Source organism: Maylandia zebra, linkage group LG20, assembly GCF_041146795.1.
Source record: "Maylandia zebra isolate NMK-2024a linkage group LG20, Mzebra_GT3a, whole genome shotgun sequence".
NCBI lineage: Eukaryota > Metazoa > Chordata > Actinopteri > Cichliformes > Cichlidae > Maylandia > Maylandia zebra.
Window position 1 is genome coordinate 4770815 of NC_135186.1, and position 25283 is coordinate 4796097.

At 43.0% G+C, this 25283-nt stretch overlaps 2 protein-coding genes across 5 annotated transcripts in view; one reads left to right on the forward strand and one right to left on the reverse strand.

Annotated features, from left to right (window-relative positions):
- The window catches only part of samd11 (sterile alpha motif domain containing 11), a 50245-nt gene extending 48301 nt beyond the window's left edge, over positions 1-1944 (forward strand). For all 4 annotated transcript variants that reach the window (XM_076878022.1, XM_076878023.1, XM_004554210.5 and 1 more), the window contains one exon: positions 156-1944. In XM_076878022.1, the coding sequence (XP_076734137.1) occupies positions 156-431 (276 nt within the window). In that variant the 3' untranslated portion in view covers positions 432-1944. The remainder of the gene's footprint in view (positions 1-155) is intronic.
- A 1004-nt stretch (positions 1945-2948) lies between these two features.
- On the reverse strand, positions 2949-25169 carry noc2l (NOC2-like nucleolar associated transcriptional repressor). Its single transcript, XM_004554205.3, has 18 exons — positions 25019-25169; positions 24486-24605; positions 23920-24103; positions 23593-23839; positions 21763-21853; positions 21563-21641; positions 21301-21411; positions 21074-21187; positions 20770-20958; positions 20312-20451; positions 19011-19122; positions 16072-16185; positions 14166-14267; positions 13794-13937; positions 8098-8211; positions 7825-7963; positions 5850-5939; positions 2949-3205 (listed from the first exon to the last, which is right to left on the reverse strand). Exons 1-18 carry the CDS (start codon positions 25036-25038, stop codon positions 3069-3071), a joined length of 2247 nt encoding a protein of 748 aa, XP_004554262.3. The 5' UTR covers positions 25039-25169; the 3' UTR covers positions 2949-3068.
- Between the last annotated feature and the right edge of the window lie 114 nt (positions 25170-25283).

The following is a 25283-nucleotide window of genomic DNA, read 5'->3' on the forward strand; positions in this document are numbered from 1 at the left end:
AAACTGCTAGAATAGTATAGCTGATTCCCTTAAACTAGCCTGCCCCACATTCTCAGCCTCTCTTCTTCTCTCTCTAAATTCAGTACACATTAGTCCATAACCCGATGCTCAACAGGCTGTACTGACAGTCATGTGATCTCCTCTCGTCTCCTCAGGTGGCTCGCCGCGTTGGCAGGCTTTTCTACATGACAGGATTCCCGCTGGCATTCCCGTTTCCACCTTCTGCTGCCCTGCGACCCCCAGAGCGCGATCGGGACCCCCTGACTGCGCCATCTGACACACCCTTGCCCCTCTCTCTCTCTGTGCCACACCGACCCACTTCCACCAGCAGCAGTTCCTCCCCTTACAGCGGCCCCACCCCAGGTTGCTCCTCCCCCAAACAGGAAAACGGCAATGTGGTAGGACGATACGAGGCCAAAACCCCCTCATAGGAGTGTAAGGGAAGGGGTGAGAATGGAAGACTAGTCTCATGAATGGGGATGGGGGAGTGTAACTTGAAGCAGACTGACCTCTCAATACCTTCACCTTTTGAGCTGAAATTTACGGGACAATAACAGACTTGAATAAAAAAAAAAGACAACTGGACAGTATGGACCGTATCCGACAAACCAATCAGCTGAGTTCCTCTGCAGGGGCTGTAGCCGAGCAGAATCCAAAGAAACTGGGTTGGAAGGAAGAGACGTGAAGCGACAGAGAAAAAGGAGACAGCTGGTCACAGCAAGCCTGCCAAAAAAATGGAGCAAAGCCCTGCCACAAATGCGACATTCTTGCAAGTCAGACAGTCAGACGCTAGCGGAAACTCTTCCTTCCTTCCTGGGCTGGAGGAAGCTCTGCTCACTCGCTCACTCTCTTTCTCTAGTCTCTGCATCTCTGACTGCTCTCACCCAGAACCCTGCAAAGCCCAGGAATTTAAAAAAAGAGACATTTCTCCCTCCCTCCCTCCCCTCTTCCTCGCCCCTTTCCCTGAGGCCAAACAGCAGCGTGGTGCTGTATGTTGGTTTGTTTTTCTTTTTTTTGGTTATTTTTTTTCTTCTTCTAGAGGCTGGAGTTGAAACGTATATGCTGAGCAGCACCAGATCTGACCAGCTTCCTCTCTTATCACTGCAACTATGCATTCCGCTGTCCCGATACCAAAGATGACCGGATATGTGGAATTGAAACCATGTTTCACAACGTGTCTGCGCTTCTTTTTGCATTAACGGTCAAACAGGGGAATGCTAGGCTTAGTGCCTCACTCAGTGGGACTCTTATTTGAGATGACACAGGTAGAGCCGTCGTTTACTGACAAACAAAGGATTAAAAATGCTAAGAAATGGAGAAGCCTCAATAGCAGCTGTGGTTTGTACCCCTTATGTCATTGTACGCTTGTGTTGACTACTGTGGGAGGTAGGAAAAACATGCAAAATTGTACAGAATCATGCTTAAGATGAAAATATCCTGAAGATTACATACGTGGTACTTTTACTTTTTGTTAAATGTAGTTGCACGATTAAGGTTTTCTTTACTGGGAAAAAAAAAAGTGACTTGCTGAACTTTGGTGGTACTTTTTGTTCATGAGTTTTTGTTTTGCCCTTTTTTAAAAAAAAGTGTAATATTAAAAAAACAAACAACAAAAACGTATGCTCCAATCTTGAATGCTACTTCAGCATATAAATATGAGGACAAAAATATTTATAGGACTTTTAATGTAGTAGATAAAACAGATGGTGATATGTATTAAAATTAGCCCTCAAGATGGAATTCCAAAGATACTTTTACTTTCTCTCTTGGTTGCAGGGAAAAGAAAGGCACAAGCTCTTAATGCAAATGTTTTGAATTTGTTTTTTTTTTGTTTTTTACTACGCAAACAAATTAAAAATGGTCTCTAGATTTCCCTTCAAAAGTTTGTCTTCATCCTATTTTTCTATTCACCACACAGGTGAAATAAATGCTAAAGAAAGCCTCTCTTCTTTCTCTCGTGTTTGCTTCAAATATCAGAAATGCTCTTTCCTCCTCAGGTGTTTGTGGTACTTTCGTTAAAAAAGAACATGCAGGAGGCGGGGTGTGTGTGTGTGTGTGTGTTTTATAAAGGGGAGGTGACCCATGGGGGGCACAGTTCGGGTCAACACCAGCTGTCGGAGTGTGAGGTTCAGCCGCAGGCCAAGGCCTCCCTGCCTGTGGGGGTAAACCTGACCCTCCTCATATACCCACACACGCACACAGCAACAGAACCAGGAGCAACCCTCGCTCACACTCGCCTTCCTCCTTCAAAGCGGTGCGCTCTTCACTCTGCTGGGACTTCCCCCTCGCTTTAGGCGGGCCTCTGCACCAGGAGGTTCAGAATTCACTGAAAACCACAGCAGAGGAAACGTGACGACACACAAGAGTTGCTCAAATCAGATCTGCAGTTGAAGGATTCACACCACACGTAGTTCACTTGTGTCCTTCCTACACCAGTGAATACGTGCCGTAAATGTGCCTCGTGATAAAGGTCAGAATCGCCATCGGTTTGGCTGTGGATTCTGGCAAGCTGGGGGGGGGGGGGGGGGGGGGGAGTAGGACAGCCGTGTTTGAGCATGTGCGATAGACAGACAGAAAAGACAGCGGTCCGGGCAGGGGGTGGGTGAGGAGTTGGCACGGAAACAGACCAGCCTGTGTTGCTGCTCTACCACCTGGGCAGAGAGTCTTGGCGCAGCATCAGACACCACCGTGCCAGCCTGGCACCGCACTGCTGCCTCGGGGCTGAACATCCGCCTCTCTGTACCCGCTCCTCTTGGCCGGCCCTGCCTGGCTGGGCCCGGCTCAGCCAGCCTCATAGCTCCTTCCAAATAGCCCGTTCTTACAAAGCCTGGGGGTGCCTACAGGTGTGCACATGTACACAAATTACTCGTTTCAGGTGCACTTGTGCATTAACATGCACATACACGCTTCAATTAGCATCTTAAAAAAATTCAAGGAGAGGATTTTTTTTTTTGTATCAGGCTCAGTGTTTAATAAAATTAAACTTCTCTGTACTGTACATAGACAGAAAATTAAAACAACAATAGCAAAGAGGAAATACTGGAAATATTGACCGCTCCTATAGACCCTCAGTCGTCATCAGACAGTTCCAGGTCTTCGATTACATCCTCCTCTCCCTCAGCCAGCTTTATCAGAGCAGAGGAGGACAGCGGCTGAGGAGTCTTGGAAGCCTTTTTATCTCCTTCCTCTTCATCATCATCATCATCTGGAATATAGACAAGAAGTACTTAAACTTCACGCTCAGCCACATCAGAAACCTCTCAGGTATCGAGTAGTTTACGTGCACACACGTTAGAGTAGAACGGCATTTTTAACAAACCTCTTCTAATCTGACACATTTCTACAATGTTGTTTACTCTCCAGGCTCGGCTAATGAGTGGCCACAGGAGTTGCTACCAGCTGTGAGACCACCATGTTAAAATGTGATGTAAACCATCTCTCAAAAGTTACACACGGATGATAAAAGCATAACTGAAAAGCATAAATTTAGAGTTGCGCTCCTTAAATTCCATTTCTGTTCATTTATACATAATAAATTCATTTAAGAGACTGAATTAATTTCTGGGGACAATTTAACTATTTCAGTGCAAATGCTTAGTCTAAATTCTAAAATCGCTCTTCCCTCCAAACCAGCAGCCGAACCCAGAGATGTTTTAGCTTAAAAGTTCAGACTGTCGAGACCCAAATCTGGCATCATGTGGCAGTTTATGCCTGAAAACCTGCTACAAAAACAATTAAATATTTATTAAAATTCAATTTTTTGTACTTGACTATATTTGCATTATCTAGAGCAGGGATATCAAACTTAAGGCCCGGGGGCCAGACGCAGCCCGACAGACTCCAATCCGGCCGCTGGACTGTTTTGGAAAATATGAAGAACATAAATTTCACAGCTTCTCTTACTGATAAAGAGCTTTTCCACGGCCACACTACACTAAAGTAATGAATTCATAGATGATATCTATTAATAAACTATGTCCACAGTGAAAAAAACTAACATTTGCTTTTAATGAACAAAAACTTTCCGGTCTGTCTTTCATTTGCTACAGCTGCATTTCTATATCGTGCAGAAAAACATATTGTTATAATTCTACTTCTTCTTTTGTTAATATTAGAGATGGCACGATACCACTTTTTTATTACCGATATCATAAATTTGGATATCAGCCAATGCCGATATGAATCCGATATAGTGTGTTTTTAATCAATAAAACTGTTTTTTAACCCTGGAGAAAACCAATAGAAAACCAATGGGGTCGGCTCTGACCCCATTGGTTCTCCAGGGTTAAATATCTTGCTGCATTTTGTGTAAGTTTATACTGAAGTTTAAAAAACAAAACAAACACTAAAGCTATTCTGTTATACCTGTATGCAAAAAATACACTGCACCCAAAATATTTCATAGTTCAGCGATACTGATCAATCTAATAAACTTAAACCTGCTCCATCCTCCCTATTCTGGTATTTTAAAGAGTAAGCAACCTAACCAATAGGGTTGCAATCTCCCAGCAAAAAAAAAAGAAAGAAAAGAGAACCACCCCTCACGCTCCACCTCATGATGCTTAATCGACGTAATCAACTTTAATTTGATGCAGTGTGAAAAAAAATGCACAGAAATCAAATATTTTTCAAGAAATATTAAATAGATTCAACGTCTTTCTTCAACAGAACTGCAGACTGCACAGATTGTACCTTCCCAAAGGAAAAAGTACTATAGCTTAGTAGGGTATAGTTTCTATATACATTAATGGACTTCTATACATTTTACATCAGATTAAAACTTTGGGTGTAAGATTCAGATATTTATTTATTAAACACTAGATATTTTAAATGAGAATAAGAAAGAAAAGTATGTCTTTGTGCCCCCTTTTCCCTGTTAATGCCCTATCGGCCCCCCTGGCTAAACTTTGCTAGATCCGCCCCTGCACAGTTACCAGCGTCAGCTACTAGAAAAAGATCCTGGTGTAGAAAGTAATATTAAATAAATTCTAACAACAGCTGATCAAGCTTAAACGTGCTGCTGTTGTTCAGCCGCTGGTTTCCTCTTTCTGGTGCAAAGTGGGCCAAAAACAAGCAAGAGAGACGGACTCGCGACAGAAAAGCCGATCAGCTGATCATTGATCAGTTTCACGATTGAAGTAGCAACAGGAGAGGGAGGGAGAGAGAAGAGGCAGTCGCTCCATATATCGGTTGTTAAGCTTAACGTGGGAATGCTTTACAAACACTCAGAGATGAACTTACACACTTGCTTTACTTCTCTCTGGGATAACTTCCTCGGAGATGAAATGCCGGTTTGGTAGCGAGGCTACAAATACTCAACCAGACCGCTGACAGGTCCCGCACGCCACAGCTGCTCTATCACGTGATGCATACTGTTCCCACGTGCTACGGTTATGAGCAGAGTTACGCCATGTCGCAAGTTTTGTGAGGTGCTTGTTTGATATTTAATGGATCGGATTTCATTTTTTATTTCTCTCCGATATCCGATCCAGTAATTTAGGTCAGTATCGGACTGATACCCATACGTAATATCGGATCGGTCCATCTCTAGTTAATATACAACCAGGATTAAATGTGCAGATAAACTTCAGGAAGCACTGTTTCACTGGGCTGGCCCACTTAAGATTAAAGTGGACTGTATGTGGCCCACAGTGTAAAACGAGTTTGACATCCCCGCTCTAGAGGCAAACAGTAATTTTAAGTTTTACCCTTGTTACCAGCCAGCCTCCATATTTCTGGCCCTGCACTGATAGAAAAGGGTAACGCAGACGCCTCTACACAGCAAATTAACCAAAACAGACAAATTAGGACCTTAAAATGTGTCAAAACTGTTAATTGTGAATACCGACCTAAGTCTTCTCCCTCATCATCGCTCAGGTCAGACAGGTCTTCAAAATCATCGTCATCCTCGTCATCTGACGCACGGCTGCTCTTCTTACCTGAGGGGAGATGGTGGAAAAACATTACAGCGCGCTGAAATTTGTCTAGTCCTACTTTCTTCAGACGTTCCTAAGTTTGCACCGGTGCATCGCTGACGTCTGACGACTTTGGAGACGTGGATATGTGGGCCAGGTATCACAGGCAGCTGGAAGTGTCTATTTCCTCCTGAGATGGAACTGAGAGTCGATTACAGGCGCCGCCGCCGCTGCTGCTGCTGGTGCACAAACACCCATGACAGTTTACTACTGGCAATTTCAGACATCTTATGCTCACGGCCTAAATATAGCAAATGGAGATAGCAGGCAGGTTCCACAGCTTCCACGATAATGGCAGAGTTGGTGTGTGTGTGTGTGTTGGAGAGATGTTGGGTTTTTTTCTTTTTGAAATTTAAGGTGTGCTACTCTCAGAGTGCTCTGTGTGTGTGTGTGTGTGTGTGTGTGTGTGTGTGTGTGTGTGTGTGTGTGTGTGTGTTGTCTAGCCAAAGGGACAACTGGGGTCCACATGCTTTGAAGTTGAGGTGTGATGAGAAGCTGACGGCATAGGGGAGAGAGAAGGAAAACAGAGCTGTTTCCTTTATGACACGAGCACACGCGCACACGCACACACACATAAACAACGTCTATTAAAACATCAGGTACTTCCCATCTGAATTTAAGATCGCAAACGTGCTCTCGCCCTCTCTAACTCTTTGTTGCTCACATGGTGCTTGCAGATTTCAGTTGTACCTTTGAGGTTGCCCCCAAATGACCTGGATGACTTATTACCACCACGCACACAAAAATACACACACGCACACACACACCAATCTTAATCATCTGCCCCTTCTCGCACTCCCCCTCTTTCCGGGAGTGTGTGAGACCGCAGAGAGCTTTGGTGAGCTGCCTGAAAGCTTTTGGCTCTTCGAAACTGGACGGCGAGGCGGTGGGTGTGCATTTGTGTGCTATCATCGAGATGTGTCTGTGTGTGTGTGTGTGTGTGTCTGCGCACGTGTTGCGAGGACATGCGGGGGCAGCTGGTTGGAGTCTACAGAGCCAGAAAAAGAGAGAGAGAGGGAGAAAAAAAAAGGGAGAGAGGCCACCGCTGGCTGTTCCAGTGGGCTGGTTTGAATTAGGAACCCCCGCTGGGATCCAAGCCTGTACTTCCTGTTGGGGTGGAGGTGGGGAGGGCAGGTTCGTGAGTGTGGAGGAGCTGAGGAAGGTTGAACGAAAGAGGGGTGAGGGAGGAGTGGAGGGGATGCTTGCCGGCAGCTGCCCATCCGTTTGTGGGGACTCTCCCTACAATGAAGTCCAGATGCATTTAAAAAAAAAAAAAAAAACCCTGCCGCCTGCTCTGTTCCTCAGTGACCTTGCCGAGGGTTTTTTTTTTCTGTTTGGAGCGTGTCCGAGTGTAAAGCTATAAAATCGAGGTTGACCTGTGGACGACCCGCAGAGGACGAGAGACAAACGGGGGGGGGGGGGGGGGTGTTAAAGGATGAATGAGCTGACGGCGCTTTTGGCGGAGAGAGTAAGAGAGAACCAAACTCTCTGATAAGCGAGAGATTTTCTCTTCAGTTTGATTTGGGATTTAATTTTAATTTCCACGGAAACGGCCTCTGTGGATGCTTTCATATCTCGGAGCCTTACGGCAAACTGCTCTGCAGGTGATCTGCTTCGTGTAGTCAAATCTAGGAGACGTCACACAAACGGATAACGGCAGGGAAAAAAAAAACAAAATCACAGTGAACTGTCATCACCTCTCAAGCTTTTACACTGCTGTAACAAAATGCAGCCCCCTAGAGGCCAAGTTGGGAAATATACCATAACCTGCACCAGTCCACAAATTGCATCCTTTGCAGGGCCGGATTCAGATAAGTGGGGGAAACCAGATATGAGGGGGTTAGCTCACATTTGATTTTGAGTCCTGCATCGTCATCTTCATCGGAGTCGCTGTCAGACTGGAACAGACCCTTGAACTCCTTTTTGTCCTCGGCCTTCTTCTCTTCAATCTTCTTCCGTTTGATCTCAGGAAGGTTCAGATCCTCCATCTTTATGTGACACACACACAAAAACAAACTGCAGTGCTTGTACACATGAACATTCATGAATGAAAAACAGTAGAAGTGACTCATAATGACTGAGTAAGGCGACTACTGGCAGGTTTCTTTGGTTTGATAATTACCCTTTCCTTGCCAGAAATCTCCAGCTGGATCTCCTTCTCTCGCAGCTTCTTCCACTGGCTGTAATATTTGCTCAGGGGGGTCCCCTCCTCCTGGATTTGCTTCTCCCAAGCCGCCTGACAGAGAACAGATATTTAGATGGAGAATGCACACAGGTGTGGACAGGACAGGTATGTGTATGTGAAAGGAAATGCAAATCTCCATCCTAATAAGCATAAATACACAGGTGGGTTCTCTCCCTTTCTTTTCCAGGATCTGTTTAGACAAGCCTTTCAGCAGGTTCATATTACACTCCAGCTGACCGGGAGAAAGAGACAGACGAGTGTGATGAAAGTCAGAGAAAACAGACGGGTTGAAGATGCCTGAAAGAGGAGATCTTCTTCAGCCCCTAAAGGTCTTTCTGGACAATATTGATTAGGCCCAATCACATTATCTGACCGACAAATCCAATAGTGCGAACAGACCGTGGCCTCTTGTACCCGTTGGCCTAACATGTTTATCACAATTTTCAGTGCCGCTATTAAGACAGAGTGACACGTGTGCACCGGAAGACGGGACGAGAGAAAGAAAACGTTACTTCTGAATTCGGTCAGACAAACAACTAAATAATTTCAGATGAGAGAAAGACGAGCGATGGCAGAGTGTGACCAGGATGGACGCAGGGCGTCGTTAATTAGGCTAGCTCTCAGTTTGGGTGACATGTCAGCAGGGGGGCTGGTGGCCGGAGGGGGGCCGTGGCCTTTCCACAGCGACAGCAGCAGGGCTGTCCCCTCTCCTTCGCCCGCGGTGACACCTCTACGGCTGCCTCCGTGCCAGGGAGTCAATGCCATGGCGACAGCCTCCGCTGAGCACAGAGCCGTGGCGACAGGCGCTGGCACCGTGCCGCGTCGTCTGCCATACTATGTAAACACACACACAGACACACACACACACACTTTCATCAGCTAGATTACAGACGAAGACCATCCGCTTCCATTTCATCTTTAAACGCTTTAGACGACATTTATAAAAACATCACAGTAACAAACAGACAAAATGATGCATTTCTGAGGGTGTGGACATGCAGCCACTTCCCACGAGAACATAAAAAGCACAAGTGATTTTGTTTTTCCTCCTTCGGTTATAGCAGAAGCGCTAACACACCACGAACTTGAACCATGACTTCAGCTCTGAATCTCCTTGGGTATAATTAAACGCATCCACACAGAGGCAATCTTTCCCCCGCCTGAACCCTGCCTCTGCTGACACACTGGACATTTCAGCCATAGCTTTCTAGGCTGGAGGACGTTTGTCCCATGAAGTGATCAGATGTCACTGTGAAGCTTTCCAATCATGCGAGCGCTCACTTCACCGACAGCAAACCTTGCCATACGTGTCTGCGTAGATTCTCAGTCATCCAGGTCATGGTAATCTAAGGAGCTTGAAGACGTTTCAGCTCTCATCTAGGAAGCTTCTTCAGCTCTGAATCAGAATGAAACATCTTCAAGAAACTTAAAGAATTCCAGACGCTTTTCTTTCCAAACTTCCAAACACCAGAGTGTGCAGATGCACTTATGCACCCAGACACACCTTCAGACGGGCGAACTCCAGATTTAGTGTTTAACGAGACGGTGAAAGAAAGAGACAGCAAATTATTTTGCATACGGAGCACTAATGCGAGAGCTTTGCAAGCCACTTTTTTTTTTTGTGAAACCATGCTACATCACGATGCTACAGAGTAGTTGTAATCTGCTGTGATAATAGACTGTTAGCGTATCAATACGATTAGCCTTAAATTCTACAACAATTCCCACAATTCCTTTGTGTTTGCCGCCAGTCCATTGGTAGATGGTATGCGCAGGCGGCTCAGAGAGTTTAATGGAAATTGGAAGCGTTTTTTTCGCTGAATAAATGGAGCGATGTTTTAAACGTTTAAAAGAAAATGGAAGAAAACGAGCCATCAGGATGAAACAAACACACAACCTGCAGCAACTTAAGGAACGTCTGACAATAAAGGGAAAGTTTAGAAGTACAACAGCGAGTGGGAAAAGGACTTTCCGTGGCCGAACTATGAAGCTAAGGCGCAACTTTTTGTCAGCACTGCTCAGAAGCAGTGAAAAAGAGTAAACCAGACAATCGTTACGTCGTGGAAAACAAGATATTTAAAAGAGACGACGTTAAAAAAAAAAAAGAAATACAATAAAAAAAAAAGGAAATGCTTGTTTCAAGTTGCTCTGTCCTGTTCTAACAATACTGTTCCATAAAATTATGCCATTTGCCGCAACTCTAAATTGCTCTTCAGATCAAGCATCGAATGGAGCGTGCCGAGTTCGCTGCCATTAAATGGCTGAAGGCAGGAGGAATGTTAGAGAAGTTCCCGAGCATGCAGTCTGAGGGAGAGAAAGGTACCTTTCAGGTGTCCTATCATATCAGAGAAATATTTCCTGAATACGTTCTTCAGTTACCGTACTGGTGTTTATTTTGTTGTTAATATGATTTTAAGGGCATGGAGCTGAAAGGGCAAGTTGTTACTGTGGATGTCACCTAGACATCCACCGCTTTGACACACCTGACACCTGTAATTATAGAGGTGTTGCATACAGACACATTCAAATATCACACATGTATGTCACTAAAACACACACACACACACATATACATATACACACACATGCAGTACGTATACTTGTACACCTATGTGTTATACACACTAATACTAGTTATTGTGTTTGCATTTTTACCGACAAACACGTTTGTCTGAAAAGATTTCTAGTTATTGTGTGTTCATATTACACATTACTGTCAGTGTGTTTAAGTAAAGAACTGCACTGCTTTTGGTTATTAGGGATTTTAACAAAACTAGCAAGCTTTGTAGCACCAGTACTACAAGCTAACAAAGTCAATGTTCTTTGCCCTGGACAAACTACATCTGTTAGCCCTGGACAGCCCACTATGTTGCCAGCACTGCTCTTTGTGATGCAAATTCTTTAATCTTACAGCAGATCCACCATCGTCATCGCATAGTAGTGCACTGGTGATCTACAGACGCTGCAAGCTCTAAAGAGACTGTGTCTGCATGTTCTAGAGAGATTTGTGGAACAACCAGTATTGCAGGTCGCTCTTTGTAGTGAAGTGTCTGTGGTGAACTTCAAAATCCAGTCCAAAGACACGCATGTTGAGTGAAACTGGTCGTGGATTCGAGGAAGATGGGTGATAAAGTGCTTCGGTTTATAGAAAACCCTATAAACCTAACCCTATGAAGTACTGGTGTACTTAAGTAGGATTTTCAGGTATCTGTACTTTATTTGGGTATTTATTTCTCTGGCAACTTTTTACTTTTACTTCCTACATTTTCACACAGATGCCTCTAATTTCTACTCATTATGTTTGCAAAACAGGCTCGTGACTTTAGGTTTAACGAGTCTGGGAGATTCAAACATGAAACTGATTTGAGCCTAAATGGAGGGAACAGTAACACCTACTGGTTTATCCATCAAGAGGGCTTATCACATACAAAGAGATGAAAGAGGCAAAAACATGTAATTGATTGAAGCGCTACACTTTGGGGGTAAGTTATACTTCAGTATAATAACTTTGCATGGTCCAGGGTTTGTATGAAAATACCTGGCAGTTAAGTTCAGGATAAACAGGTTAGCTTGCAGTACTGTGGTAAATGTACAGTAAAGCGCTGTGTTGGACTGGTGCACAGTGGCTGTGGTGCTCATGGCCAGTGTTAGGTTACATACAGCAGAGATGAATTTGAATTTAAGCTAATGATGCTGAGACTCGTTCATTGAATTCGGCCTTTACACCAACTGTATACTTTCTAGCATAAAGACAGTATAAACAGGGTGCTGTCAGTGTAGAGGATGGAAATCAAGACAGTCTATGAAGCATCTGCTTACATCTAGTTGAATTCAGTTGTAAATGTACAAAGAGCAGTAAAGCTCAGAGCAGCAGCATCAGGTCAGCTGATTATAACATGTAAACAAAGACAAATCCACTGTCTCAGTAGAAATGATTACTATAACTGATCTCAGAGTTCCCTCCATTAAAATCCTATTAAAACTCTTGAATTTTCTTTTTAGCTGTGAAGGTAAGTTCTAAAATCAAGTTTATACTCCCTACTGCTAATATAATATAGATAATATAATTTTATTATTATGTTAATACAGCATGAGGTTCAGATAGTGTTGCACAAAAACTGCTGGTAGAAATGTCCTTCAAAGATCTAATTTGTAGTTTCTTACTTACTTTTCAGAGCTTATGTTTTCACTTTTTAACCTTTACTGGATGGAGTAAAGCCACCGTCCCACTGTCTGCACAGCCAAGGACTTGCATCAGGCACCACCCTTAGTTCAAACCTTATAGCTATTGATGAGTCTATTTATAGGAAAACTATCCAGTATGAATATGGGAGATACAGTTCATTAGGTTGAAAACTGGACAGTAACTCAGTGAAGCACTACTGGTAACTGCATCTTGTGTATAACTGGCCCTTTGAGACCTCCCGGGGTCTACAGCCAGAGTAAGCACAGGGTCATTCTTACCTGAGTTTAAGGTTTATATAGAGAGGTGTTCTCCATTACCAGCTTCTGCCTGTGGCATTAGATGATCTGTTGTTAGATGGCCTGCAGCACGTAGCTCAACTGGAAACTATCCCAAAGGAATATAAAAAGCTATTTTTCCCTGCAACTGGATTTCTCTGGTGCTCTTATTAGAAATACTGGAATATGATTGTTGAACATATAGTTACACGAACCAATAATTATTACCCATAAGGGCTGTAATTTATTTACAGATGACTGTAAATACTCACTGTTGTACCCCTCTCCAAACGTCCTTGATGTTAATGATTTGAAAATGTGGATCTATCGCTCCATCATACGTGCTGCTACTGATTTTCAGTCTAGTTCTTGTGTAATTTGGCCCTTTCTTTATGTTTCCCTTCCATAAGAACGGCTTTTTGACAACCAGCCCTCCACTAAGAGTGTGTGATGAGGCTTCAGGGAACCGTATGGATCAGTTAAGGAGTCAGATGCATCTCTCAAGTTCTGTGTCAGGTGTTTGCAGGATGCTTTCCCATATTTTTCCAGGACATGACTTTCAGATACTGTTTGTCCTCAACACACAGTACACCATTTCAAGGAATGCCAATTTTTTTAATCTAATAGCTCTTTGGGAATCACCTTGTTGGTGCAAAGATAGTATTTTTCAAAGTGTGTTATCTTTGGCAGTTATTTATAGATTCAACTAAAGAAATGGGAACTGTTTTTGTGACAGGCTACTAGTAACAAAGTGGCAAATGGTACGTTACATGTAGATGAGTCATGTGTAGACAGAACACTGGCTCATGCATTGAGTTACATACCTTTTCATGTCCAAAGAAACGTTTGAAAAGATATTCATAAAGTCTGGAGAACTGTTGCTCAAGACTGCTTTCAAAATGAAATAAAGTCTAGCTTGGAAGCAAAAATAACAGTAAAATGTTTTTTCCTGTTGCCCATCTTGCATTTTGTTGATGACCTTTACGTTTAACTGGCCTTGAGTAGTTTTAAAATTTAAACCTATTTAGTGCCATTTTCAACATATTATTTATTTGCCCTTATTATGTGGATCAATGGAAGAGCATTGCTCTGTATTTGCAACTCATTTCTATGTTAAAGGTTTTCAAAAGCAGAAGGGCCAAACAATCATCGCACAAACCAGACCCACTCACCACAGCGGTGGCATCGGCCACTCCAAATGTGGCCTTCTGTCTCCGTCCTGTGATGTGGCTGCTGTTTTCCTGTATCTTCTCCAACAGCTGACGCACCGGCTTAGAGTAATTGGCCACTTTGCATTCCTTCAGGAACGCTTTCAGCTGCAGGGACATGGAGGAGGTGCATGAGAAGGTAAGAACAAGCACAAAGGATGATTATTGTTTCCCCTAAAGGAAGCTGATTCGGTTCAGCAGATCCTGAATCATATATTCAGGTGAAAAACTTTGGGAATAGCATTCAGTGTCATTGTCACTTTTTTAGACAATTGCTAAGTCAAAAAAATAAATCAATTCTAGTCTGCTTTAAGATCACTTTGAAGTATGCCTCACCTGAATGATGGTGGGCAAGGCGAGCTCAGGGAACCCGATGGAGCTGGCCTGAGTGTGGAAGTAATCTAGTATCAGGTCGTACAGCTGGTCAATCATCCCGTCCTAAAACACAACAGGACAGCAACGATCATAAACAATGTTCACAATTTACAAAATGACATCATTTTCCTATTTCATGTGAAACTAACTCGAGTGGATCTATGGAAGCATCTTCCTCGCTGCAAATTAATCACGCCAATAGCTTTTCCCAGCCTGGTATTAACATTTAAATGTTTACTAACCAAGAATCAATAATGCATTACAAGCTGTTTTAATTGATCTGTGTCTCTATCCAGATCTATTTTGGGAAGATTTAATGTTGAACTTCTAGTATGCAGTGTTTGTGTTCATGGATATTGGCATTTTTGGGACAGACAATATACTTCCTGCTTATTGGTCGGGGCTAACTTAAAATAAGTCTCCAAACCAATCACATCTCGCTTAGCATGACGTCTATACCAGTGAACAGAAACAAAGTGCAACATTCACATAAGCTAAAGTTTTATTTTATATGAACTCACTAAATCACTCAAACAGTGCGAGCTGATGTGTCTGCATCACCCTGCCATTAGGAGTGATGCAGTGATGAGTGGCTAACACTGGAGCCAATACTGAACGACTGTATTTTCACTGAAAAGCAGAAAGGAGTCTATATGAACGACAAACTGCGCAAGTCTACACTGGCAACAATAAGCAAGCAAAATGCGATTACTGGCCAGCACATTATCACAATGTTGTGCTAATCAATATACTCTGTTTGCAATGTATAGTGCTAGCACACAGATCCATCACAGCTGTGGATGTGTGTGTCCCTGGGACATGAAGTCACCTCCGGCTTATAAACAGGAGATCAAATGGTTACCATTTAGGTAATATACCAAAAAGTAACATGACTAGCCGAGATGCCGCCCCAGGAAAACCGAATGCATTGAAAATAATTACAGTGTAGCATCAACAGCTTGAAGGCTGAAGAGCAGCCAGGTTTCCACAGCAGCTGCATCTACATGTCGATACGGCAAAGACTGGGAAAGGCACTGGGTACCAGTACACTAGCTTGACCCCAGAGGCAGGATTTGGTTCTCCTCCTGGTCTTGAACCGACAATCTTTTTGCACGTAATGCTAACTTTGTTAACCGCTACACCACAGAGCCACTATGTGACGGTAACAGTGTACAAACTTTAGCACTTCATAACAGCTATATTCTCTATCAACACAGACTAAAAACAAATAGGAAACCACAGAAAAGCAACCTGAGATTACCAATTGTGTTACTCAGAGCTCCCTGTAGCCCCTAAACCTTTTAAAGTTTCAGGTCAAATGAGGACCTACTTTATACAACAACAACAACTATTATTATTGTTGTTGTTACTATTATTATTATTTAGCCTTTAGTAAAAGCTGAATACGTAAAGATGCCATCTACAGGGCTAGAAGTTAAGCTGCCTTTCTGTGAAATAAAACATCTGAAGCCTGTGTGGACTGAGAGGTGCTCTGATTCAGACCGATCTGTTTGTTCGGTCAGGTCTGCTGTGTGTTTACGAGACGGGGGTTCACGGCAGTTGCCTGGGTGACAGCGGTGAGAACAGACCTAGCGAGCGGAGTGCGGGGGATAATCCCACAGAGCTGCAATCCTCTTGGCTGCAGCACTGAGCGAGGTGACTCAGGGTCAGTCTGAGAGCTCTGACTTTCAGCGTTGTCCTCAATCCACACCCACTCTGTCACAGAGTAGCACTAAAATAACTAAGACTCCAGGAGCTGCTCCATCTCAGCACACTAAAGACAGAATCAGCAGGAACCGCTGTATACCAGCTATAAAGAAGTACCTGGTCTAACACTCTTAACACTAGCGGTCACAGTAACACTTACCTTGTAGGCTTTCTCGATTAGGTTGACCTTGTTAAGCTTCAGGATGACTGCAAAGTTGATGGGTTTCTTACTTATTCGTCCGGGTTTCTTGTTGAAATCAACTTGCTGGAAGATCTGTAAGAGGAGACAAACAGTAAACTCTGATCTACTCATACAACAGTGTAGTGCATACCATCTCAAATATAAAACATGCTCTTTTTAATCAATCTGTCAGTCTCTTTGTTTGCATTTTTTAAAAAGGATGCAGATTTTGGTATGAGTAACATCCACCTGTTTTCTCAACTATCCAATCCAGACACATCCCTTAATGAAGGAATCAATAATGCAGGTTGGGCCTACAAATGTCATAATTAACATCACTATTAATTAAACCAATTAGCTAATAAATCTGTTTTATCTGTGAGAAACCAAGTCCACAGCTACCGCTTGCATAGGACTTAAGAGGGTAAGTAGCAGCCAGGTGCTGCTAATCAAATGCACTTGAATTATTGATCATCAGCGAGTGTGAGCACCTCTCTAAAAGCAGAAGCTTTGCTGGTCCGCAGTATTTAGACGTGTGTTAACATAATCCCAAGAATAAAAGACATCAACAGTGATCTTAGAGAACCAATTGTTGCTGCCCATCAAACTGGGATGGGATCTACTGTTAAGTGAAAAACAAGACCGTTGCCAATCTTCCCAGGACTGGATGTTCCAGTAAATTCACCCCAGGATCAGACCATGCAATGCTCTGCAGGCTGTAGTTAGCATGTTAAATGTCAAAGTTAATGACAGTACAGATAGAAAAAGACTGAACAAGTGTGGTGCTTGTTGACAAGAGGGGGTGTCTTCTCTCTTAAAAGAACACGGCAGCACGGCTTAAGTTAAGCTGCATTTGAACAAACCACAAGATTTCTGGAACGATGTCCTTTGGACAGATGAGACTAAAGTGAAGATGTTTGGCTGCAACGATGCCCAGTGCCATGTATGAAAAAGGAAAATCAAATCCAGCATATCAGCTCAAACACTTCAGGTTAACTGTCATGCACGGTAGTGGAGGAGTGATGATCTGGGTTGTTTTGCATCCACAAGACTTTGCAGTCATTGAGTCAAACATGAACCCCCACTGTGCACCAAATGCTTGAGTCAAATGTGAGACCGTCTGTCTGACAGCTGGCTGAAACTGGGTAATTTAACGGGACAATCATCCCAAGCACCGCAGGAGATCTACAGCAGAATGGCTAAAAAAGGAAAACGACGGTGTTGCAAAGGTCAAGTAAAAGTTCAGACCTCAACCAGACTGAAATGCAGTGGCAGGACCTTAAGAGAAAGTCATATAGAAAACAATTGCTTCAAGTTAAAAGTGGTTCTACAAGCAACTGAATCGTATGGTGTGCTTAGTTTTTCAAGTCCAGCGGAAACTTTATCTCCTGGCTGTAGGTTGATATTTGGAACTGCTTCTACGCGTTAATAAAAGCCGCGACCGTCTCTGTCTTGAGTAAATCCGCATTCAACTTGCTATTCTTCAAAGACAACGCAGCTAAAGAAAACATTTATTCTGCGGGATGCTGAAAGTGTTTTGACAATTATCAGTCAGCGCAGCTCATTTTAAATACTGCAGTGTTACTGAGATGACACATTTCTATCTTAGTCTGTGAAAGTACATTCTAGCCAACGTGTGGGCTATTTGTCTACAAGCTTTAGCTTTCACATCTGCCCACAGTGCGCAAGTGAATTTCTGTCTTGTATTTGTGTATCAAGCTATTTCTGACTCCCTGTATCTCTGTGCATGTGTGTGTGTGTGTGTGTGTGTGTGTGTGTGTGTGTGTGTGTGTGTGTGTGTGTGTGTGTGTGTGGTCGTTAATGCTCGCTGTGCGCGAAGCAGAGCAACGCTCCTGGCCGGTGCTGTCTGTACAAACATAGGATGTGGTGGCGGTCTGCGGGGGAGCCAGGGGAAGTGGGAAGGCATGGGCCAACCCTGGTGCACTCTCTCTCTCTCTCTCTCTCTCACACACACACACACACACACACACACACACGCATGCACACAGCTACACAAGCAGGAAGCTCCAAATCATACACCCCCCTCGGAGATACGAGAACACACACACAGGCACAGACACACAGGAGGAAGGGGCTGCTTTTGCTGTTCTAATTAAAACAGTAGCAGCGTACCTCAGCCTGACTTTAACAAGGGGAACAGTAAAGGAGAAAAAACACAGGAAGCATTGTGCGTCACAAATAAACACAGCTTGCTGTTGGGGGTTAGATGGAGCGAGGGAGGCGGGGGTCGGAGTGTATCTGTGTGTATGACGGGGAGAGAAGTGGGGAGTGGGCCATAGGCAGAGAGGATGTGGTCTGCACAGCATGTTAGGACCAGAGTGTAAACCACAACCGTGTCTTTATCGCTTCGGTCAAACTGCTGCATGCACACAAACACATACAGACAGACGTGCGCTGACCACTCCCAGCGGGCCGAGCCAGTCGCCAGCACATGTCTCTCCTCCAGCAAACCACAACAAAGCCGCACAGCGTGCATAAAAACTTGCGCACAAAGGCACACTACGCGGTCACGTGACTAGCACCTGATCCAGAGAAGATGTTGTCAGTTGGTGACCCGTGATTGGTCTGATAACAAAGGTGTCTCTCACAGCTCTACCCTTTGAATGTTTCCTCCTAAGCTTCTACAGTTGTGGCCGTTGAGACCAAAGTGCATTTCGTATGCCACTGATGTTTTTCCGCAGCAAACCACCGACGGAACATTTCATCACATCTACCTTTTCATTGTTTCCATTTCACCAAAGTCAGCCAACGGGCTGTTTATTGTAGATTATCTCAAACTATCTGAGGGCCTCAAGTTGTGTGTCGGTGCGAGAGACTCGAGCCACTGGAAACCTGACCCCTCACTGATACGCTGTTAGCTCTGCACGCTGGTTACTTGAGATGACGTGAAGCCTTACCTCCAAGAGGAAAGGCAGAACGGGCACAAACGTGTTGGTGCTGCCAGACAGCAGAGTGAGCGCTCTGCAACAGTGCATCCTCAGAGGGTAATATCTCGCTGTGGGAACCAGTCTGAAAGAGAAAATAGTGATCAATGTCTCCACCTGCTGTTGGCAACGTGTACAAAAAAAAAAAAATAATAATTCTCTTCCAAGATTTTGAAAGCAACACAGTTTTAAAAAATTTTGGGTGAAGGAACCACAAAATATATTGATGCAGATTGCAGGAGTACAAACAACGGTTCATCTCATTAGGTAAACCTGTTCATGTTTCTTAATGCAAAGATCTAATCAGCCAACCCAAAGGGCATACACGTGCCTTCTGACAGAGTATTTCAGAAACTGTTAATCTACTGCGATTTTCCTGTGCAATCATTCTAAGGTTTACAGGGAACATTCCCAAAAAGAGAAAATATCCTACGCGAGGCAGATCTTTGGGCAGAAATCACTTGCTACTTTTAAGGATCAGAGGAGCTTGGATGCTTTAAGGAAGACAACAGTAAGTCAAATCACAGTAAGTCATTATAGCCAAGGTATGCAGAAGAGCATCTCTGAAGACCACTCCCATCCCAACAGGAAGCTGAGGCTACAATTCACACAGACTGACAAATTTTTTTAAAATGTTCCCTGGTCCAAGGAGTCTCAGTTTCTGCTGCAACATTCAGATGTTAAGGTCAGAACTACATGAAAGCTTGGATCCATCCTGCCTTCAATCAAATTTCCTCGGCTCACTTTGGGACCCTCAGTACCAACTGAGCATCATTTAAACGCTACTTCTACTTGAATACTGAATCACGTCCATCTCAGACTGCACCCATCTTCTGATGGCTGCTTCCAGCAGGATAACGCACCATGTCACAAAGCTCAAATCTCAAACTGGTTCCTTGAACATGACGATGTACTCAAACATTCATCAGATCTCAATCCATCACAGCATCTTTGGGATGTGGTGGAACGAGAAAGTGACATCATGGATTTACACCCAACAAATTGGCAACAACTGTGTGATGTCATCATGTCAATATGGACCAAAGCAGGAATGTTTCCAGCAGCTTGTTGAATTTATGCCACAACGAATTAAGCTAGTTCTAAAAGCAAATGGAGGTGCTAGCGAGGTGTAACATAAGTGTATGATATAATATAAGTGGCTGTTTAGTGTGTATTTGAAGCCAAGTCGTGGCTTTATTTATACATCAGACTCTGGGGTTGAGTTTTTAATCTTTTAAAAGCTTTTTTCCCCTAACATATTTATGTATACTTACTTCATGGTGCCAATTATGACTTGGCAGAGTGGATAGATCAGAGGCTGCAGTACCTCACTGGGGTGGAGTGTGCTCAGGACCCGACACCACAGGAACAGACAGTGAATATACTGCCAGTTATAAACTGATTGATACGTTTCCTATTAAAGAAAAAAAAGGGGTCAAATGTGAATGAGGGTGAGCATCTATATAGCAGAGAATAGCTCTGTGTCACTGCGCGTGGTTGCTCAGTCAGTATATAGCTTTAAATTACTTTTGTAAACTGGACTAAGCTCCAATCATACATCCCCGTTTTTGCGCATGAGCATTTCAAAAGCAAATATATATTTGAATTTTATATAATTACAAAAACCAATCCTTAAATTGAAGCCCTAAATGACTCAAGGCAGATGTATACTTGTCAGTCTCTATAAATACTGTTTTATGTGAGCACAAACAGCAAAAAGAAGCCAAACAACCTTCTTCTTCATGGTCATGGCGTTTCTGAGGTGAATGGCCAGCTGTCGGATATAGATGAAGGCGTGCTGGTAAGTGACCTGCGTGTCCAGGGCATACATCTCTGTCAGAGTTCTCTGCATGAAGTTGATCATGGGCAGCACGTTGGGAGATGTGAACTTGCAGTTTTGTACATAAGAAATGTACATTTGCTGCAAAGAGGAAGACGGTTATTCTTAAGAAGCCCAGGCTGGATTTGCTTTTCCCCCCCTTTTGCCTCAGTAAAGATCCAGGTTTGTTGTGAACACCTCAATTCCTGCAGCTCACCTTAAGAATCGGGTTGAGGTACGTTTCCTGTTTCTGGCGGCAGATTTTATTGAGGGCCAGGAAGGCAAGAACCCGACTCGTCTCTTCCCCCGTGCTCCACTGCTTCATTAGTTGCTGGAGTCAGAAACAGGAAAAGGAAACAAAAACAGAGACACATTAAGACATCATTTGTCAATAAATACTGACATATTTTACTCCGTGTCATCAAGCTAAGGTGGAGGTCTCACCTTAATCAGGTGGCGACACTGTTTGGGTAGACACAAGTAATACGGTACGAGCTGGTTGGTGTGCTTCAGGACCGCGCAGATGACCGTAGCCTCCGTTAGGCTGGATAACAGCTGCAGTTGGGAAACAAGAAATAATTTTAAAGCAAATATTCACAAAAATGAATCCCTGTATTCTGTATTTCATGTATCTGCCTCACAGGAACACACAGGCCTGAAATCTAAGTGGTGAAAAACAAAGAGACACATGAAGTAAAGAGCAAACCTGAACCACTCCACTGAGATACATCTTTATGTCCATCTGATTCTTCTGCCATCTTGGACTAGACGAAGGAAGCACTGACCTGCGAACAAACCGCAAGACAAACAAAGAAATGAGTGAACAGGTTCTCTTTTCCCTCTTCTCAGCTACACCGAGACAATCGATGAGAAATGAGACGAGTGTGAATATTGTGGATTTTGTACTTTTTTTGGTCTTTATCTGGCTTCAGGTTAAGCATCCTCTGCAGAGCTCCGTGGATATCTTTGATGCAGAACAGGACCAAAGCATTGAACACTGCAGACAGAAAAAGAACATCATGCATGCTTAAGTGTTGTATCTTTCATAAATAGCACAAGGACTGAATATTAATGTGCTTATGTCATCACAATAATACAATTCTAGAAACAATCGATCTTTAAAGGAAAGCTTGAAGAACTGCCAGAGGACTTTTTGTAACTGATAAACTGTGTTTTCAATTTCTTCTCTGTGACAGAGATCGGCATGTTTGTCTCTAAATAAGCTGCGCTTCTTTTATTCTTCGCTTCTTTTTATTTATATAATGTAGCTTGTTTATCCTAGCTCATTTTTGATGTTTGTGAATCTTATGAGCTTCTTACGGAGTGCTTAAAACGTTAAAATAAACATTAAATCTGCACTGTAGATACATCGTAACAGAAACCCTCTGAAACACTACAATGTAACCTGATGTGCAAATGTAACTACATTTTGCAGTTACATTTGTAACTACAAATATAACCGCTACTGTGATTGGCCTGTTCGATACTCTCAATTCCTCCTGTGCATTTACCTTTTTTTTTTTTTTTTTTTATTTGTTGACTACACTTTTTTTAATTTATCAGTCAGAGAATAAAAATGACCACCTCAACATGAGGACTCAGAGATGTCAGCAAATTTCTAACTGCAGCTTCCCAGAAGTATCAGAACGGAGATGAACGAATGTTCAAAAAAGTGAAAAACAAAAGCCCCCCCACAAAAAAACAAAAAACCCCCAAAACAAAACAAAAAATAAAACCCCACCTGACAACAATAACAACAAGTCCAAGCATTTTATATATTTCTATCGTGGCTGGCACTGCATAAACAACCGTAGGGACACGACTACAAGCTAATTAATGAGTAAAATATCACACAAAAGCATGAACGCTTCCAACAGCATGTGACAAGTCATTAAGGACTGACAACAAATTATGGTTAAATTATTAAATTCGCTAGGTATTCCCTTACTGGTTGGTGATTGGTTGCCGGTTGCTAGCAGATCACAGCAGTCGACAGCAGTTTGTATGGAAGATGCTGAACTGTCTCCACTGCATCACCGTATACCTCTTTTAAAAGAGGTCCTTTAGCCATTTTCATCATCCAGATGGGGCGACTCGTTTTCCAGTCGCCCCATCTATTGTCTATAGGGTCGTGATAGCAGTGGGTCCAAATGTCCCGTGGACGTTACACCGATGGTATACCTGCTGCTCGGTGTATGGCTTTTTAATCAGACTTGAGGACCACTGTGTTTCCTTGTTGCCTGGTTTCAAAACTGGCTGGATTTTCATGAAGGAGATGCTCTCATGACCAATGACTAGCCAACCAGTGGGATGCAGTCTGTTGTCGTCACATTTTCAGATCGCTTGAAACCCCGGCCGAGTAGATACTACAAAAGTACGTGGTACCAGGTACTACCACATAATGAAAAACCCCAAAAACCAAGTCGATCTGATCCGAAGAGGTGCTAATGGAAAAGGGCTATTTAAGACCAACTACTCACCAACCAGTCACAGAATTAAAACTTTCACATAGCAATCAATGGTTGCCAGGGGTCACAGACCCCCCTCTCTAGGACTGCATAAATAGTGCTTTCAACAATCACTTGCTTACCGGTTGGAGAACACACATTTTTCCTTTGTGACTGTTGGATGGTAAATGGTTGCTGACAGGCCTCTAGGCCTGTGTGACTGGTGTTTTAATTTCAAATTAAACTGTTATATACCCATATATACATGAATACAGATATGAGGACCCACCTGAGCTGTCAGCTACTTTGTAGCGGCACTGACCGCCCTCTTCACCCTTCGTTGTGGCGACAGCAGCCTTGAAGGCCTGCGTGACTTCTCTGAAGAGATGAGCTGTGGGTTCTTTCTTCATGGCCACTTTCCAGTCGTCTATCATTTTGTCTGTGACTTTGATAGTATCTGCTCCCTTCTTGGCTTTCTTTGAACTTTTTGCTGCATATTCATCGTCATCATCTTCTTCATCCCCAGAGCTGGCCTCCTACAAACATGTAAAAAGGCAGCATGAGGATCTCCTAATTTCCAAAAGAACTCACACCAGAAAGTAAGTAGCCCTCTTACCTCCAGTTTAGATGGTAGTTTGTGATACCCTCTCTCGTCTTCATCGTCTGAGCTGTCGGTGTCGTCAAAATTTAAAAGTGCCTGGTCGTTTTCCTGCAGAAACTTGTAGAACTCGGGATCTTTGCTCTTTAACCTGGACAGCTGCTCCTTGTGCTGAGAGGCCTTACCTTTAGACTTTTGATCTCTATAAATACAGAGTATGTACAAAACGAGTTACAGAACTTTGAGACATTTTCTGCATTTGCACTTTTCTAACAGTACATCATACAGAAAAGAATAATCAGGCCCCCTGGAAATTACGCCCCTGCCAAAGCATCTCAGTCGGGTTAGGACTTTGACTTTGATTAGGCCAGGCAGCACATATAGCAGAATAGTACCATAGCTAAAGGGGTGTGAAGTCAGTTGGTGAGTCTGAAAAGTAAATGGATATGACCCCAATTGAACAGAATACAATATCCAAATATTTTACACTGGAAAATGCTGCACGTGTGTATACCCGTATCAGAGCGTGCCCACATTTAAGATTATGTTTCACCCCCTAAAGGTCTCTAAATATAAGGACTCACTTCTTAGGGCTTGGAGAGTTCTGATCTGTCTTCTTCTTGAGCCCATTCTGTTTGGGAGGCTCTTCGTCCGATTCAAAGCCTGTCAGCAGGAACTCATCCACACTCAAGTCTTCTAATTTCCTACAAGAAAGAAAACAATCCATAAGAAGCAAGTCGATCAAAATGTGTGTGTGGTCTAACTGTCCTACAGTTTTTAAGTTCACGTGTAAGCATTTTTGTTGGTTAGCTGTTCACTTGTCAGTCAGATGCAAATATCTCCCTAAAACACTCAGGAACCTTGTATTATTATTATTATTATTATTATCATTATTATTATTAATATTTTCATGAAGCGAAACCACACTTAGAATACAGCAGTCGTATTCGAGTTAGCATGACGACTTTATGCTAGCACTTTAGTTACTAACATACAGTCGTAAAGAGTTAGAATGACTTTCACGACTAACTGGCCAGACTTTAACTTTCAACATCAACATAAAATACTGGGTAAATCTCATTGTATTCATAGCATAATAAAGAAAATATTAACAAACCTTTTCTGTTTCGCTGCCATGCTGGATCTAAAAAACGTGACGCCAAACCGCAATACCCACAATCCTCTGGTGCAAAGCGATGGAATTGGTTTTATGTTTCGCGGATACTGATCGTATGACGGTACTTGCGTTTATAATTACACCGACTGACCGAAACATTATTATTTTTGATAAAATGCTAACAAACTTTATTTGTTTAGTTTTTGATGAAAGTAAAGTCGGCACAAATACAGTGAACAAATAATCAACTGATTATTTAAAACAA

Excerpts from the sequence above, each read along its gene's own strand:
- noc2l (XM_004554205.3), bottom strand. The coding sequence starts at position 25,038 with ATGGCAGCGAAACAGAAAAG. Across the intron at positions 23,840-23,919 it reads AACTACCATCTAAACTGGAG|GAGGCCAGCTCTGGGGATGA; the intron begins GTAAGAGGGCTA and ends ACATGTTTGTAG. Across the intron at positions 21,642-21,762 it reads CCAGATAAAGACCAAAAAAA|GTCAGTGCTTCCTTCGTCTA; the intron begins GTACAAAATCCA and ends GTTTGTTCGCAG.